The 19,521-nt window shown below is 37.0% G+C and overlaps 1 protein-coding gene across 3 annotated transcripts in view; it reads left to right on the plus strand.

Moving 5' to 3' along the window:
- The window catches only part of TGFBR1 (transforming growth factor beta receptor 1), a 50,929-nt gene extending 34,354 nt beyond the window's left edge, over nucleotides 1-16,575 (plus strand). For all 3 annotated transcript variants that reach the window (XM_074395095.1, XM_039475103.2, XM_039475104.2), the window contains 6 exons: nucleotides 1,205-1,435; nucleotides 5,276-5,443; nucleotides 7,743-7,899; nucleotides 9,426-9,550; nucleotides 10,567-10,697; nucleotides 12,071-16,575. In XM_074395095.1, coding sequence (XP_074251196.1) covers nucleotides 1,205-1,435; nucleotides 5,276-5,443; nucleotides 7,743-7,899; nucleotides 9,426-9,550; nucleotides 10,567-10,697; nucleotides 12,071-12,196 — 938 coding nt within the window. In that variant the 3' untranslated portion in view covers nucleotides 12,197-16,575. The remainder of the gene's footprint in view (nucleotides 1-1,204; nucleotides 1,436-5,275; nucleotides 5,444-7,742; nucleotides 7,900-9,425; nucleotides 9,551-10,566; nucleotides 10,698-12,070) is intronic.
- The last annotated feature ends 2,946 nt before the right edge of the window (nucleotides 16,576-19,521 follow it).

Genomic DNA, 19,521 nt, shown 5'->3' on the forward strand with positions numbered 1-19,521 from the left:
GCTTTGCAGGAGGTGGGGAGGGTAGAGCAAGAGGAATAAAGGAACCCATTTGAGAAACTTGAAGATGAGAGAAGAAGAGCTTCTGATTGCTTTGAAGATTTAACATACGGATTTATAAGCATTTCACATCAGGGAACCAAAGAGATCAGATAATTTCATTTACTATCATTGGGTTAATTTGATCTACCAAGCAGCTTTGAGTATAAATTATAAGTGACACAAATTTATGTGTACATAGATGGTATAAATAAGATACTAGTGAGGAACATAATGAACACTGGATTTTCTTTGTTAGTGTCGGTGTAATTAAAAATGACACTTGTCAGATGGGGAATAGGATATTGAGTGATTGTCTCACATATAGTGACACGTTAATGTTGCAGGTAGGTAGTAAATCCTTTTAAATGAAATAAGTATGGCAATACTTAAAAATGCATATTTTGGAGAAAGCCAGGTTCAATTAGTGGAAAAACAGTGCTCCATTACCAAGGTAAGTTACTTGGCATTGTTCTGTAAGATACTAGTGTTGCCTGTGTAGCCAGTTGTTAGCAAGTAAGTTGCTTGCCTTGAAATAGTTTCTGTGGTGATTTTTACTGATTTATTAAAAAGCCAGAATTTACTTCTGTGTTTCTGTGTTCACATCCTTTTTTCCCCCTATCAGTGAAACCGTTACCAGACTCATCTTTCTAAAATAAGATTTTAAAATTGTCTCACTCCCAGCCATGACCCTTTTCCTCAGAAATCTTTAAAGATTCCTCTTTTACCTAAAGCTCTTATTGGTTATTTTGAGCTTGATATACAGTACTCATCTTCTGGTAACAGTTTACCCTCTCTTTCACTGCTTTGCCACATATATCCTCTCTCTGATTACCCAAGCTGGTTCCCTAAACATGTGTCATTCATTTCCTTCTACCTTTGCTGCACATTATTCCTACCTAACCACCGTACTTAAGGGATAGTCAAAATTCAACTTACTTTTACAAAGCCTACCTTGACTCTCTAGCAGGAGTGTCTAGATTCTTTTATTATATTTATTGTCTTATTTTCCTTTTTTAATTAGTTATTTTATTGCAAATGTAATACATACCTCCCCAATGAGATAAGTTCCTCAAGGGATAGTTTTCTGGATCACTCATTAGTGCCTGTCGTGATGTTTGAAATATGTAATACTGTTGTGTTGAGTACTATTTATTTTTATCTTCAGGTTTACCATTGCTTGTTCAGAGAACAATTGCGAGAACTATCGTGTTACAAGAAAGCATTGGCAAAGGTCGGTTTGGAGAAGTTTGGAGAGGAAAGTGGAGGGGAGAAGAAGTTGCTGTTAAGATATTCTCCTCTAGAGAAGAACGTTCATGGTTCCGTGAGGCAGAGATTTATCAAACTGTAATGTTACGTCATGAAAACATCCTGGGCTTTATAGCAGCAGACAATAAAGGTCAGTAACGTTAGCTTTTCCTTATCTTGTCTATAACAAAATCTCTTCAAGCCTTTACAGATACGTTGACTAAACATCATCAGAGTAGATGAGAAATCAATGTCTGTCATGTGGATCAGATCCATTAAGTCAAATACAATATATTAGTAACTTTTAGAACTAGGAACTTCTTAAAAATTTTCTTGACTCTTGGTAACATATTCATAAAATCCCTTATTGTTTTATAAAATGTGAAAGAGCTATTTTAAAAAGCTATGTACTTTGGTTGGTTTAGTTTAGGGCAGTTAGTTATTGAGAATAGTCATGATATAGAAAAAAATGTGTAAACTTGCTCAAAATTCTGAGAAGAGGGCTCAGATAGCTATTTCCTTTTTATCTTCCTGACCAGTAGGATGTTTCAATATAGACTATTGACCTTATTTATGGGGAGAGTAAAAATAACTTGTCAGTGTTCTGAGTTGCCAAGGGCTAAGTAAGTAGATGAATCTTTTGGTAAACTCAAAGAGAGGAAAGGTTTCTTCAGCCACCCTGCCATTGGTAACCCTATGGACGCTTTCTTGCTTGTCGTGCCGGTGCCTGAGGCCCAGTGTCAGGTCAGATACTGAAGAGGGAAGGAATCCTGTTGGTAGGGAGTCAAAATGAGTGGGGACTGCAAGCAGCGATCTCAGACTGCTGCTGCTGCTGCTTTCTTAACTTCTGTTAATACCTTTATGCCCACAATTCCTACTTTCACTGCTTCTGTCAGAGACTTGTATTTCAGCTCCACACTTGTCCCTACCCCTGAGTCAAATGTATTTCCCAGCTTTCCTATTTTTTAAAAAAATGCTGTCATTATTGCTTAGCTTGGCTGGACCTGTAGTCATCCTTTTCCTTCTCTCACCTTCCATTTTCTTAGCAATATTTATTTATTCAAATATTAACAATTTTTAATCTCACTTGGTAATTATGGGTGATTTTTATGATTTTTCCCCCCTCTGGGTTTTCAAATTTATTTACAAGCATGTATTGCTTTTTTTTTTTTATTAAACTTATTTGTAGAAAATTTTCAGTATGTGGAAAAGCAGAGTAGTTACAGTGATCCCTCATCATCCAGCTTCAGCAGTGGTCAGGTCACTGCCATCATAATTGATCTCTAGTCCCGCCTACTCTGCCCTAACTGCGTTATTTGAAGCTGGTCCCAGATAACATCTTTTCATCCAGAAACACATATAAATGTAGTTTGTGTCTTCAAATGATGAGGAAATGTTTTTATGAAACAACCACACTACCATTGTTAATTGTTTAAATGTTATCAAATATCCATTTAGGTTCAAATTCTGTAATTTTCTCTTATTTTAAAAAATTATTTATTCAGATTATGGTCCTAAGTCCACACGTTGCATTTGTTTGATATTTCTCTTATGTCTCTTAAAATCTTTAAGTCCCCCTTCACCTTTTTTCTTCTCTTGCAGTTTATTTGTTGAAGAAATTGGATAGTTTGTCCTGTAGGGCCTATCACATTCTGAATTTTGCTAATGGAATTTCCATAGTGTCTCTTAACTTGTTCCTCTGTGTTTTCTAAAAACTAGTAGTTAGATTTACAAGCTAAACCTAATTGGTGTTTTATTGGTTTTCTCAAAATACACACTAAGGATATTATATACATCTTATTGCATCATATGTGGAAGTATATAGTATTTGATTAGGATGGGGCAGTGATGTATATGATTGATGTAGGTAGTGATTATCAATGGCACACGACAATGCAATATTACTTAAGTTAAAAATAAAACAAACAAAAGTAGTAATCAGTCTGACCAAATTCTTAGTTCTCATTTTCGTTTCTGCCTCTGACACCGTTTATTTCCTCCCCCAAGTCTTAAAACAACCTTTGCTTTACTTACTATGCTCAGTGACCCTAGACTTTCTTTGTTCCTTCTTATTTCTTTGTAGTTGTCTTTGTTTTCTCAACTCTTACTTTTCTCACTGGTTCATATGAAGGTACTGATTCTACAAATGGTAATTTCTTCTTCAAGAACGTACCCGCACTCATGGTTGCAAACTCTGCCATGTTGGCAACTCTTGAATCTGCATTTTAAAGCTTAAACCTCACCCGGTGTCTGGTTTTTGTCACATTCCAAGTTAGAAACACAGCAGCACAAAATGTTGGTGAGTCTGTGCCCTGAACTGCTAACCAAGCTGATGCTGTCATCTGGTGGTCACCATGGGAACTAGCTGACCCTACTGGCTCTTCCCTACTCCCTTTCTTTCTTCTTTTCAGGGCTTAATGTATTTTCTCTGAGCCTAGCTCCTCCATCCCAGTTCTTTATCTTCTCCTGATTTAATTAATTCCACCCCCAGCAGCCCTTTATATGTATGACCCCTTACATATAACCTTCCTTCTGCCTTTCTTATCAGTAACCTGCAGTCTCCCTTTCTTCCATCTGCCTGTCTTCCTCTTTATTTCTTGTATTGGTGAACTTTTCAAAATTCAGTAATAGATAAGAGGCATGCAACTAAGCTAGTGATATACCTAAAGCAAGGGTGCGAGTTTGGACAGAATCGGTTTATAAAGTTCATGAAGGACAAGTAAATACTAAGTCCTGTAAAATGTACCCAGAAATCTCTTCCAAAATCTTCTGAAAGTTCCCATTCCTTTCTTAATCTCTTCTAATCGGAGTTGCTTTTCTTCTTCAAGTAAATACCTTCAAAATAGAAGCTGTTTCCTGTCAATATGCATTTTTTCTTTTGTTTTACAACCAGCAGGGAAAGAAAGAGCACAGTTTAAATTATGTACTTCTTGCCTAAAGAATCTAGTATTTCGTTTTTTAAATCTTAACAGTCTTACAAAATAAGATGTTATTCTTGTTGTATAAAAGGAGAAACAGAGGCTGGTTGGCTAAGAAAGCATCAATAACAGGCAGGCCATGGATTCCATTCCAGATCAGAATGACTCTAAGCGTGCATCTTTTACTGGATTGTGCTGTCTCCTAATGTTGTAATGCTTTCTTTCTTCATAGCTTAATTAAATATGTGGTTTTCTAGCTACTTCCAGGTTAAATTAGACTTTTGTGGACCAGTCTAGCCTAGGAGGCTAGCTAGCAGCTTTACCATTATTCCTATGAGAAAACATGTTTTAAAATCATGTATTGGCTTACAGAGGAAATTTTGGAACCCACATTCTTAGTTGTTTGAGTTTAGTCCCAGCTTTTCCAGCTTTTTCTCCTGACATTTCAATTCCTATTTCAGCTTTCCCATGTGTTAGAGGTATCACTATTTCTGTTTTTCTAAGCTAGCAACCTTGGAATCATAATCATCTTATCTTGCGTCTTTGTGAACTGTGTATACAATCTGTCACTAAAGCTTGTCATTTCTCATCGAAACTCGCTTTCAGTTTTGTCCCATACTCTTCCATTCCCCCTGTGGCCCCACTGGGCTCCAGAGACTTCTCACCTCCTTCCTTTCTTCTCTGTTTCCTTCCTGTTTTTAGCCATTTTTCCTTCCAGGAGCAGCCACTGAGCACCCAACCCAACCCAGGGATTTTTCTAGGCACTTAAGAGTGCCAGCTCTGATACTAATTATTTGTGAAGACTCAAGAAAGTCACCATCTTTGTCTCTTAAATGAGATTAATTATTCTCACCTTATCTCAAGAAGAGGGACTTATTCTGAGAAACTAAAGGATGTGTATATAAAATATAAGATAAACTGAATGTAGAAGAAAATGTGAAGGAAATACGGACTTAAGTGGCATTATATTGTAGTGTGTGACTCAGGATTGAGAGTAAAAAGTGATAACCTTTGAACAAATAAATCATAAATGGTCTACAGCCCAACCAAAATGCTGTTAATTCTGTTTACAGACAATGGTACTTGGACTCAGCTCTGGTTGGTGTCGGATTATCATGAGCATGGATCCCTTTTTGATTACTTAAACAGATACACAGTTACTGTGGAAGGAATGATAAAACTTGCTCTGTCCACAGCAAGCGGTCTTGCCCATCTTCACATGGAGATTGTTGGTACCCAAGGTAACTCTATTAGCAATTCTATATTTAAGCTTTAAGTTTCCATGAATAATGTCTATGAAAATAGAAGGTAGAGGCCAGGCCTGGTGGCTCACTCCTATAATCCCAACACTTTGGGGGCTGAGGTGGGCAGATCACTTGAGCTCAGGAGTTCAAGGCCAGCCTGGCAACGTGGCAAAACCCCATCTCTACCAAAATACAGAAAATTATTTAGGCATGGTGGCATGCACCTATAGTCCCAGCTACTCAGGAGACTGAGGTAGAAGAATTACCTGAGCCTGGGAGGTCGAAGCTGCAGTGAGCAGGCATCATGCCACTACACTCCAACTTGGGTAATAGAGTGAGATCCTGTCTCAGAAAAAAAAAAGAAAAAAAGAGAGAAAGAAAATAGTAAGTGGCCTAACTGGAGATATTTAAAACAAAATTTTTAGATGAGAACATTTTATCTTTCAGTTCAAAGTTTCAAGTAGAGCTAGGAATCTCGAAATTTGTTTAGAGATTCTCTAGTCATTGTAACAAAACTGTGATTTTTTATTTTTAGTTCTTAAAAGTAGCATTCAATCTTTGATTTTTGAGGATTTTAGTTTCGGAATTCGAGTCTAAGTGAATATATTTTAATGTGTACTATTAAATGAGAAAGTGCTTTGAAAACTTCAGCATGTTATATAAATGTTATCTGGCCATCTAATAATTATATTTGAGCTTGAGATAAGGAGACTGCATGAGATAGTTTTACAGTTGAAAAATTAAATACTAAGTTTTAGTTATGTAATTTTATGCTGTGGTTTTTGTGCCGTGTAGGATTTCAGATGCCAGTATAGCCCTCTGCTCTAGCAGTTTTCCACTTGCAACCCAATGGCTCCCCCAGTCCCCACTTTACATGCAGCATAAGTGCTTGTTCACATCTTAACCAGCTCTATCTTTGTAATTAATGTTATTATTGATTATAGCAGTTTTATTGAGTTATAATTCACATCATGCAGTTCAAACCCACTTCAAATTCAGTGGTTTTTAGAATACTCAAGAGTTGTACAACCAAGAAACACTACAGTGAATTTTAGAGTATCTTTATCACTCCAAAGAGAAACCCTGTAGGCACTAGCAGTCACTCCCCTTTCCCCCTAAACTCCTAGTCCTAAGCGACAACTGCTGCTTTCTGTCTATAGATTTGCTTATTCTGCACATTTTATATAATGAATCATACAATATGTTGTCTTTTGTAACTGTCTTCTTTCACTTAGCATGTTTTCAAGGTTCATTTATGTTGTAGCATGTATGAGTACTTCAGTCATTTTGATGGCTGAGTAATACTTCAGCGTATGGATATACCACATATTGTATATCCATCAGCTGATGGGCATTTGGTTTGTTTCTTCTTTTGGCTATTGTAGCTAATGCTGTAATGAACATTTGTGTATAAGTTTTATGTTGGTACATGTTTCGGGTTATCTTGGGTATATACCTAGGAGTTGAATTTCTGTAGCATATGATAACACTATTTAATGGTTTGAAGAACTGCTATACTGTTTTCTTAAAGTGTGTGAACCATTTTACATTCCTGCCAGCAGTATGTAACGGTTCCAAGTTTTCCACATTATAATTTTTTTTTCTTTTGAGACGGAGTCTCCCTCTGTCACGCTGGAGTGCAGTGGTACGATCTCACATCACTGCAAGCTCCACCTTGCAGGTTAAAGCGATTCTCCTGCTTCAGCCTCCCAAGTAGCTGGCATTACAGGCACATGCCACCATGCCCAGCTAATTTTTGTATTTTTAGTAGAGACGGTTTCAGTATGTTGGCCAGGCTGGTCTCAAACTCCTAGCCTCAAGTGATCCTCCCGCCTCGGCCTCCGAAAGTCCTAGGATGACAGGTGTTTTTAATAACACATATTCTAGTGGTTAGTATCAAAGATAATACACTTAATACTGAGTACATTTTAATTGATAGGGAAGTGATAATCTACATGCTTGGTTCCTGAGCTGCTGGAATATCAGTCTATGGCTGAGTTTCTTATAAAGAATTTATAAGGCACCAACAGATAAACTGATAAGATTTTTTGCCTCCAGTCTTGGAGTTGTTAATTGATTGTTATTGTCCTCATTTTCTTTAAAGAAATATAATTTCAATGACTTTTGGTGTAATGATTTACTTGAGTTTATTTAGTAATGGTTTAGGTATTGTTGGTCATGTGAGCTGAAATGATTTGATACATTTGGGTTAGGAGAAGAGACTTTTGAACCTAAAGGTATGAGTTGTGATTGGTATTACCTTTTAAGCAGTCATATTTAATTTTTGATTCTTTAGGAAAGCCAGCCATTGCTCACAGAGACTTGAAATCAAAGAATATCTTGGTAAAGAAGAATGGAACTTGCTGTATTGCAGACCTAGGACTGGCAGTAAGGCATGATTCAGCCACAGATACAATTGATATTGCTCCAAACCACAGAGTGGGAACAAAAAGGTATATACTTTTGAACAAATGTATTTAATATCTTCTGAAATCACCTTTTTTCCCTTCTCTTTTATATGTACATATCATCACTGAACTCAGCTTAAGTTTGTACTTTATTAGATTGCCAACAGGCAAGAAGATCTCATGGTCTTACCTGCTCTGAAGCCAAAGTTACCTGACTTAAAAAGATGCCTATTGATGGAAGGTTGCCCTTCCAGAAAATATTATTAGTCATGTTAATTATAATAACAGTTAGTAACTCACGTTTATAGGGCACCTATTATGTGCCAATCATCTGGGTAATAGGTCTTTTACGTATATTGTCTGATTTAACACCCTTCTCAAATACTGTGCTATAGCTAGCCCTGCTGTTTTAATATTTCAGTCCCTGAAAATATGTCTCTGTTGCTTTCTTAGAACTTTTGCACATGCTGTCACCTGGAGCATACATTACCCTACTGTTTCTCAGCCACATACCCACCTTTCCCATAGGAAGTTTTTTTTGGTCCTCAGGACTCTTAGGAGTCCCTCCAAGGGCTGTGATAGCACACTGAACTGGGACCATTGAGGCACTTATGCATTATGTTGTAACTGTTTATTTATTTGCCTGCATATTCTATCAGGTGCAAGCTGCTTGAGAGCAGACTTGTATTCTCAGCATCCTTCACAGTGCCTAATACATGGTAGATCCTCAGTCGGTATTTGTTGAATCCATGAGTCTTCAAAAGAACTTAATTAGGTAGGTGTTGTTACCCTTAATTCACAGATGAGGAAACCACCTTGTGGAGGTTAAATAATTTGGCCAACTTCATGTGGATGATAAGCCAGAGAGCTGAGATTTGAACTTGGGCATTTCTGACACAAAGCCCTTTTGACATCTTGTCACAGCATTTCTTCAAACCTACTGCCTTGGCTTTGGAGAGAGCCGGAGAGCTGGCAGCTTTAGTCTATTCAAATTGCATGTATGATTTTGAGATTTCTGGATTCACTGGGGATTCTCAACTCTGAACCAGCTAAGGGGTCCTTGGCAGTGGTTGCTGCAGGTCTCTGTGGGTCCTGACCCATAATTTTAGTAGTTTTTTGAAGCTTCAGAACCCTCTAGTGTAGCATCAGTAGGAGAACTGGCATTCTTTTGTATCTGTTATCTTTTTCCCTGGAGTATATTCCTGCCCTTCTTTTCATCCTCAGTGAGAAGACTTCTAGATTCAAATGCATGGTTTCTGCCTAGTACATGTATAGGTGGTGTACATTAGGACATCTTAAATGGTTACAATGGTTATATGTGTGTCTTTCACTGGAAACCAAGATCATGAGGCAGGTAGCGTGAAACAGCTGTTTCAGTGTTTTGTGGGATTTAGTTGACATCATTAATGTGCAAACCAGTGTGTGTATTTAATATTTTTCTTGAGTCTAATGTTTGCTGTGTAATATTGTGTGCAGATGTCTATGTATAGAGAAATGTCTGAGTGAATGTTCATCATAATGTGACAGTAAGGGCATGACTTTCAAAGTTCTTTTTGCAAATTTTCTTTTAGGTACATGGCCCCTGAAGTTCTCGATGATTCCATAAATATGAAACATTTTGAATCCTTCAAACGTGCTGACATCTATGCAATGGGCTTAGTTTTCTGGGAAATTGCTCGACGATGTTCCATTGGTGGTAAATTGCTCCCCTTTCCCCCAACAGTTTGTCATGAACAGAAGTTGTTCAAGAATTATCTTCTTTTTTTGTTGAATGAAATTATGTACAGTTCATCATCTGAAACAGGAGGTCACCAAGTGCCAGAGAAAACAAAGGCGATGAAACCTTTGGGAGAGGACAGTGCCATGGTGTACACATGCACACCTCTAGCCTAGTGTATTCTCTTAATGCTTCTATTTGAATCTTGAGACTCATCAGAACCCAACCCCTTGTTATATTGGAATATAGTTCTTTTGAAAGGACAGCTACTTGAGAGGCTCACCTAGGAAGCTGTTTCTAGCATGTACCTGGGTAACAAACTTATTTTTTTTTCATTGAGATTGCAGCTCTTATCTCCAACTTGATAGTTATAGATTACATACACAGAGCACAATTACGTTACCATTGTGGTGTTTTCTAGAGTTTGTTTTAACTTCTAGCTTTTTAGATGAAGCACTTTTTAATGTTTACCCAGGAAACAGTCTCTTCAGCTTAGGGACCTAGGCTTGGCTGAGGCCTAGCGCCTTCGGTTTTTGAGGCAGTGAGGGACAGAGTATTTCTCTGTATTGTAAAAAGGACATATTGACAGATGCAAGTAGAGAAAGCAAGTAGAGAAACCTTAAATTTGTCTCATAGGATTCATGTCTCACTGAAGTGAGAGCCTGTTCACTCACAGAATAGAATCTCAGCTGCTGCATAGTAGGGCTCTAGGGGAAAACGTCAATCTGGTCATCACAGCCCGTAGTTTACTGTCATTTCAAATAGGCTTTATTGATCTCTTGGCAATACCTGGTTTCATGATGTGGGCTCAATATCAACTCAGGGAAGTGGCCTGTGAATACAGATGTGAATGAGATAGAGAAAGCTGTCATCTCAGTTCCACCTACCTACTTTAGTAATGAGACACTGTATTAGGGCTCTCAGGTGATCTTTTTAATGGTTTGGCATTAGCTGAATAAATTCTTCAAATTTAATTTTCTTTTAAACTTATACAGGTATTCATGAAGATTACCAGCTGCCTTATTATGATCTTGTACCTTCTGACCCATCAGTTGAAGAAATGAGAAAAGTCGTTTGTGAACAGAAGTTAAGGCCAAATATCCCAAACAGATGGCAGAGCTGTGAAGTGAGTATTTCTTTTTGATACTAGGCAATTTTCTAAACTGCTTCTGCTGAGTAAGTGAAAATTTGCTACTTTTCTTTAAGGAGAACAGACAAGAATTTTCTTTTTCATAGTAGTCAAACCAATGTGTAAAAACAGAATAATTTCTTTTCATATTCAATTGTAAGCACAGTGAAAGGGCCATGGAACATTTGCAGTGGCCTTTACATATCAGAACATAGTTTAGATCTGCCAGGCAAACTTAAGGCACATACTTTTTAAATGAATGCCTCCCTTCAGCCAGGACAACCCAGAATAGTGGACAGTTACTGGACAGGAATAAGGAGACATGTCTTCTAGACCAGCCTGGCTACCATTTTAAGGATCTGACTTTGAACAAATCACTTCAGTTCTCTGGACCTTAATATCCCTTTGTAAGGTGAGGAACTCAGATAAGGTGATTACAAAGGTGTTTCAAATGATTTTCCATTTGATTCATCTGATTGCCTAGGTGGCCATTAACCAGGAATTTGTGGAAAATGCTTTTTTCCAGCAGTGTCTGAGCTTCTCAACACCTCTAACAAAAAGTTTTAGAAATATTTTTGTAATTGCAAATTTAAGGATTTGTAAGACAAATTTTCTTTTAACCTCTCTCTCCTTAATTGCTAGCTGTTAACTATTATAATATTAGTAAAGCAGGGAATATTCCTCCAGGTTTGAAGTTTTATAGCTTAAAAGGCTATAAAAAGCTGTTCATTTTAGTAGTTGATTTTACATCTTAAACTATTGTAGGACTCAGCAGAACCTCTGATAACCAAGAGAGCTTGTTACCTCCAACAAAGTCACATCTCCAGGCCCAGATAAAATGTATTTCAGTATGCTCAGAGGATTTGCATGTGACATAAGAGTGCTGCTAGATTTTGTCTTTTAAAAATTTTATCTACTCGGGAAGCTGAGGTGGGAGGATTGCCTGAGCCTGGGAGGTCAAGGCTGCAGTGAGCTGAGAGCATGCCATTACATTCCACTCTGGGCGATGGAGTGAGACCCTGTCTCAAAAAGAAAAATTTGATCTGGATGCTTCAAAGTACAAACTTAAAATTTTAATGTGAGGTCAGGTTTCTTCTTTGCTTTGCCCAGCTCTGGTTTAGGATTTGGCCTTTTAAGGTTTGCTAAGTGAGTCACTCTGTCCACCTGCTTTCCAGCACTGACACCAATACTCTGTTGATGGAAATTTATGTAATTTCTACTCATTTGCTATTACAAATAATGCTTCCACAACAACAACAACAACAAATGTATATCTGTCATTTAAAAAGAAAATTTACAGGTAAAGATCCTTATCCAGACAAGTGGAAAATGGTACATGCATTAATTATTTTTCTTGTATTTTCTTGTAGGCCTTGAGAGTAATGGCTAAAATCATGAGAGAATGTTGGTATGCCAATGGAGCAGCTAGGCTTACCGCATTGCGGATTAAGAAAACATTATCACAACTCAGTCAACAGGAAGGCATCAAAATGTAATTCTGCAGCTTTGCCTGAACTCCACTTTTTTCTTCAGATCTGCTCCTGGGTTTTAATTCAGGAGGTCAGTTGTTCTGCCTCGCTGAGAGAGAACAGGAGGACGTTGCTTCCTTGTGCGGCAGTGTCATCAAGTCAGTTAAAAACTTCCCAGGATTTCTCTGGACCCAGGAAACAGCCATGTGGGTCCTTTCTGTGCACTATGAACGCTTCTTTGCCAGGACAGTTACAAAATGTTGTGTAGTCTACCTTTATTTTTTATTAACAAAACTTGTTTTTTAAAAAGATGATTGCTGGTCTTAACTTTAGGTAACTCTGCTGTGCTGAAGATCATCTTTAAGGGCAAAGGAGTTGGATTACTGAGTTATAATAAAACATTTCTTATTATTAAAGAAAGTGATTTACTCCTGGTTAGTACATTCTCAGAGGATTCTGAACCACTAGAGTTTCCTTGATTCAGACTTTGAATGTACTGTCCTATAGTTTTTCAGGATCTTAAAACTAACACTTATAAAACTCTTATCTTGAGTCTAAAAATGACCTCATATAGTAGTGAGGAACATAATTTATGCAATTGTATTTTGTATACTATTATTGTTCTTTCACTTATTCAGAATATTACATGCCTTCAAAATGGGATTGTACTATACCAGTAAGTGCCACTTCTGTGTCTTTCTAATGGAAATGAGTAGAATTGCTGAAAGTCTCTATGTTAAAACCTATAGTGTTTGAATTCAAAAAGCTTATTTATGTGGGTAACCCAAACTTTTTCTGTTTTGTTTTTTGGAAAGGTTTTTGTGGTATGTCATTTGGTATTCTATTTTGAAAATGCCTTTCTCCTACCAAAATGTGCTTAAGCCACTAAATAAATGAAGTGGCATTAATTAGTAAATTGTTAGCATGGTCATGTTTGAATATTCTCACATCAAGCTTTTGCGTTTTAGTTGTGTCGTCTAAGTATACTTTTAAAATAACAAGTGGCACTCTAGATGCTTATAGTACTTTAATATTTGTATCATACAGACTAATTTTTCTAAAAGGGAAAGTTTGTCTAGCTGTTTGTGAAAAGTTATGTGGTATTCTGTAAGCCATTTTTTTCTTTATCTCTTCAAAGACAGTGTTATTTTTTTAAGAAAGTAATTACATTTAAAATTAGAATATGGTTAATGTTAAATAATAGGCCTTTTTCCAGGAAGGCAAAGGTAGTTAGTAATTTGAATAGATAACAGATGTGCAAGAGTCACATTGGTTATGTAGGAATGTTTGGTGGATCCTCTGTCTTTGAAACTGAGGTTAGAGCTAGTGTGATTTTGAGGTCTCACTACACTTTGAGGAAGGCAGCTTTTAATTCAGTGTTTCCTTATGTGTGTGTACACTGCAGTTGCTTACTTTACATGTAATTTATGTAATGCATTCAGTGCACCCTTGATATTTGGAAGAGGTGATAGCTAAAGAACATTCTGCGTATAGGTTCTTCTCCATTTATACAGATGTTTTTGTCAAGTTAAATATTGAAAGCAAACTTGTCATGGTCTTCTCACATTAAGTTGAAACTAGCTTGCAATAACTGGTTTTTACTTCCAATGCTATAAAGTCTCTGCAGGGCGTTTGCAGTTTTCAAAGTCCTTTTATCACTGTGATCTTATTCCAAGGGGAGGAAAAACTAGCCTAGCTGTGAGCCAAGACTTTGACTTTATAGTGCTGTCAGTTCCCCGATACAGGGTCAGAATAACCAATACAGTATTTCAGTCAGGAGGAGAAAGTGGCCATTTACGCTGAATGAGTTGCATTCTGATAATGTCTTATCTCTTATACATAGAATAAATTTGAAAGACTATTTGGTCTTAAAACCAAAGTAATTTTAGAATGAGTGACGTACTACATAGGAATTTAGTGTCAATTTTATGTGTTTAAAAACATCATGGGGAAAACGTGCTTAGAGATTACTATTTTGACTACAAAGTTGATTTTTTCTGTAGTTACCATAATTTCATTGAAGCAAATGAATGAGTTTGAGAAGTTTGTTTTTATAGTTGTGTTATATTACTTGTTTAATAATCTCTAATTTTGTGATCAGGTACATTTTTTGTGGGTTTTTTGGGCCATTTCTAAGCCTACCAGATCTGCTTTATGAAATCCAGGGGACCAATGCATTTTATCACTAAAACTATTTTTATATAATTTTAAGAACATACCAAAATTTGTCTGATTTAAAGTTGTAATACATGATTTCTCACTTTCATGTAAGGTAATCCACTTTTGCTGAAGATATTTTTTATTGAATCAAAGATTGAGTTACAACTATACTTTTCTTACCTAAGTGGATAAAATGTACTTTCAGTGAATCAGGGAATTTTTTTAAAGTTGGAGTTTAGTTCTGAATTGACTTTACATATTACTGCAGTTAATTCCTTTTTTAGCTAGGGATGGTTTGATAAACCACAATTGACTAATATTGAAAATGAAAGTAACTTAAAAGATGGGATGGATCATGATTACTGTCAATAACTGCAGATAAATTTGATTAGAGTAATAATTTTGTCATTTAAAAACACAGTTGTTTATACTGCCCACATCCTAGGACGCTCTCCTTCCAGGGTTCAACTTGGCTAAAACACCTTTAGTAAATTGTGTGTCTACATTCATTTTGCCAATAGCCAGGAGGAGTGGGGATGGGGGAAATACCACTTAGTGGGGCATAGACATCCCTGCTTCATCCTTTCTGGCTCCAGCTGTTTCTTGTAACCTGCGTTTTTCCTTGCTGGTCCCTGACGCAGAGACCACTGCCTCCCCCACAGCCTTTTGACTGAAGAGCTGCTTTGGAGATCTAGAGTACAATGGCTGATGGAAGTTGTGGGACATATTTCCTTTTTTTTCTTTCTTTCTTTATTTTTTGTCACTAGAAGTGGCAGGGAGGGGTCTCCACATTTGGAGATTGAGCAGATGAGGCTTGGGATGCCCCTGCTGGTTGCCCTCCTTTGACATTAGCCATGGATGAGGAATGGGATAGCAGCAAGGTGGCTGCTGTGGCAGTGGGAGTTGTGCCAGGAACAGTGGCCAGTTGTATCCCCCGTAAGACACAGGGTAAGGTCCGAAGAGCTGAGCCTGTAATTCTGCTGTAATAATGATAGTGCTCAAGAAGTGCCTTGAGTTGGTGTACAGTGCCATGGCCATCAAGGATCCCAGATTTCAATTCTTATTACAAAACCTAAGTGGTCACTTCACGATTTTGTAGTCCATCCATGGGTTACCTCTTTTCTCTATGTCTGACAACTGTCCGATACAGGCTATTTCATAAAACAAGATGGCAAAGAGATCATTAAGTTGCACGACAAAATCAGTATGCCATTAGTCACATCATCAAAAGCTTATTTTTATTCTTGCACTGGAAGAATCATAAGTCAACTGTTTCTTTTGTTTCTTGACCATGGCAGTGTTCTGGCTCCACATGGTAGTGATTCCAAATAATGGTTCTGTTACAGTTAGGCAGAAAACGTCAACTCAGATATTTTGAGATACTAAGGATTGTCTCTGGACATGTACTGCAGCTTCTTGTCTCTGTTTTGGATTACTGGAATACCAATGGGCCCTTTCTCTTAAGAATGCTGGACTTCTAGGATATTGTGAGGATTGTCAGTGCATTAAACTTTTCAGTCCCATTATGCAATCTTGTTTGTAAATGTAAACTTTTTAAAATACAGTTGATAACATTCAACCTGTTTCTTACAACTTAAAAGGAACTTCAGTGAATTTGTTTTTATTTTTTAACAAGATTTGTGAATTGAATATCATGAACTGTGTTTTGATATCCCTTTTTCACGTTGTGCCAATGGAATGGGGTGTTTGATATTTCTGTATATGTCAAGGAGATGCTTCAAAATATCAATTGCTTTAAACTTAAATTACCTCTCAAGAGACCAAGGTACATTTACCTCATTGTGTATATAATATTTAGTATTTGTCAGAGCATTCTCCAGGTTTGCCGTTTTATTTCTATGAAGTATGGGTATTATGTTGCTCAGTTACTCTAATGGTACTGTATTGTTTATATTTGTACCCCAGATAACATCATCTGTACTTTCTGTTTTCTGTATTGTATTTGTGCAGAATACTTTTGGCTTTATCAGTGTAATCTCTGCCCTTTAAGATATGTACAGAAAATGTCCATACAAATTTCCATTTAAGTTGAATGATACTGAGAAGCCTGTAAAGAGAAAAAAAACATAAGCTGCGTTTCCCCATAAGTTTTTTAAGTTGTATATTGTATTTGTAGTAATATTCCAAATGAATGTAAATAGGAAATAGAAGAGTGATGCTTATGTTAAGTCCTAACACTGCAGTAGAAGAATGGAAGCAGTGCAAATAAATTACATTTTTCCCAAGTGCCAGTGGCATATTTTAAAATAACGTGTGTATGCTGGAGTGAGCCGTGCTATATGTAGTTGCTGTAGATAGCAACTAGAACCTTTGAGTTACCTACCAGAGTCTCTTTTCTAACCCTGCCTAGTGCAAGTTACAATATTATAGCATGTTTGAGGAGTACTCTCCTGTCTGCTGGTGTGGCTCTGTGCCTGGGGGCTTTTCTCTACATGCTTAGGGGTGTGGGTCTTCCCAAGTGGGGCATGGTGGACCTGTCTACAGGTGAACTCTGTTGCCTTTGGCTCAGCACATTTGTCAGTGTCCTGGGGGTGAAAACTTGGCTGATAAAGAGAACTGGGAAAATCATGATAGAGGTGTCCCCAATCCCTTGACTGACTCTGGGGAGGGCTTTGGGAATAGGATTGCTCTCACATTAGAGATAGTTACTTTAATTTGAAGGCTGGATTTAAGGATTTTTTTTTTTCTTTATAATAAAGACATCACCAGGATATGGAGCTTTTGTTGAAAGTTGGGAAAAAAAGTGAAATTTGAGACATTCCCAGACAAATACTAAGACAATTTGTTGCCTATGGACATCTGCCTTGCAAGAAATACTAAATCCTTCAGATAGAAAATAAATGACACCAGATGGTAACCTGAATCCACTGGATGAAATAAAGAGCACCAGAAATGGTCGATATATGTGTAAATAGAAAAGACTATGATTGTATTGCTGCCATAACAAATTACTACCACGTACTGGCTTAAAGCAACACCCGTTTATTAGCTCAGAGTTTCATAAATCAGAAGTCTAGGCATAACATAGCTCAGTTAGTTCTCTGCTCCATATTGTAAAAGGTCAAAATGAAGGCATTCGCTGGGCTGCATTCTTTTCTGGAGGCTCGAGATGAATAGGCTTCCAAGCTCATTGAGGTTGGCAGAATTCAACTCCATATGGTTTAAGACTGAGGTTGGCCAGGGGTTGTTGTCAGTTTCTAGAAGCCACTCATATTCCTTGGCTCGTGGTTCCCTCCTCCTCCATCAAAACCAGCAACAATGGGTTGAATCCTTCTTGCACTTCCCTCTGATCTCCCCTTCTGCCTCATCTCTCCACTGTCTTCCACCGCTTCTCTGATTTTTCTGCTTCCCTCTTTGCTTTTAAGGGGTCATGTGATTACTCTGGGCTCATCTGGGTAATCCAGAATAATTACCCTATTTCGTAACCTCAGTTTTTCCTGCAAAGTCCATTCACAGCAGTAACAAGATTAGTGTTTGATTAAATAGAGAATGGGAATCTTTGGGATATATTTGCCTACCAAAATAAACACAAGTTCTCAGTAGCATAAGACTATATAAACCCACCATACTGTTGGGTTTACGGTACAGCTGCAGAATATATTAATAGCACAAAGGAGTGGGTAGGAAATGGAGCTTTATTGGGACAAAGCTGTATTTTATTAGAATTAATTAGTCAAAAAGATTGTAATAAATTGAAATGCATACTGTAGACCTGGAGTAACCACTAAAGCATCAATTTAAAAATACATTTTTTAAAATGGTAAACCAAGAAATATTTAACACAAAAGGTGGAAAGAGAGGGACAGAGAAGCAAAATTGTATGAGACATTTGGAGAACAAATAGCAAAATGGCAGCCATAGTCTTACCATATCCATAATTTTATTAAACGTGAATGGTCTAAATAGTTAAAAGGTTGAGATTGTCAGGATGAATTTTTAAAAAATCAACTATATGGTGTCCACAGAGGCACACTGTAGATTCAAAGACCAATAGTTTGAAAGTATGGAAAAATGTAAAACATCCCAACAGTAATCGTAAGAGAGCCGGAATGTCTGTATTAATAAAGTGGGCTTTGAGACAAATATGGCTAGAAATAAAAGGTGCTTTAAAAAGTCATATATTCGAGATATATAACAGTTAACATATGTATATGCACCTAACAGGACCAGAAAATAATGAGGTAAGCCATAGAATTGAGAGGAGAAATGGACAATTTAATAATATTTGAAGATTTTGACACCTTACGATAATTGATAGAATGACTCAATTGAGAATCACAGGCATATAAAAGAATGCTGTCAGCTAACTTGTCCTAACACTTCACCACCACCCACCACCAACAGAATGCACACTCTTTGTCACTGCATATGGAACATTCTCCAGGGAAAACCACATGGTATTTCATAAAAAGTCTCAATGAATTTAAAAGGGTTTGAATAGTAAAGGTATGTTCTCCAACCATGTTTAAATTAAATCAGAAGTCAACAAAATTACAAAGCCCCAAATATTTAGAAATTAAATTACACATTTCTAAAATATCCATGTATTGAAGAAGTCACAAAGGAAGTCAGAAAATTTTAAACAAATGAAAATGAAAGTACAGAATGTCAAAATGTATAGTGTACAGCCAATACACTGCTTAAAGGGAAATTTACACTTTTAAATACCTATATTTTAAAAGTATTTAAAGCCAGTGAAGAGAGACGCAAAAATCCTTAAAACATAGTATTAGGAAACTGAATCCAGCAATAGATAAAAAGATTCATAAACCAGGACCAAATGGACCGTATCCTAGGACTGTAAGCGTCATTTAACATCAAAAACATCAATGTATTATACCATACTAATAGAAGAAACAACGAAACTCATTATAATAACTAAATAGCTGCATTCATGATGAAAACTCAGCAAACTAGAAATAGAAGGCAATTTCCTCAAGCTAGTGAAGGGCACCTGTAAAAAATTCACAACCAACATGCTTAATGGTGAAAGAATATTTTTCTCCTTAAGTCAGGAACGAGTAGAGAACATCCTCTCATCATTTCTATTCAATGTTGTCATGGAAGTTCTTATCCAGTCCCTGCTCCCTCTCCCTACAAAAAGATGATAAAGACACTAGATTGGGGAAAAGAGTAAAGCTGTCTTTACAGCTAATATTACCTGTCAGAGT

The sequence above is a fragment of the Saimiri boliviensis genome, chromosome 2 (genome assembly GCF_048565385.1).
Source record: "Saimiri boliviensis isolate mSaiBol1 chromosome 2, mSaiBol1.pri, whole genome shotgun sequence".
Lineage (NCBI taxonomy): Eukaryota > Metazoa > Chordata > Mammalia > Primates > Cebidae > Saimiri > Saimiri boliviensis.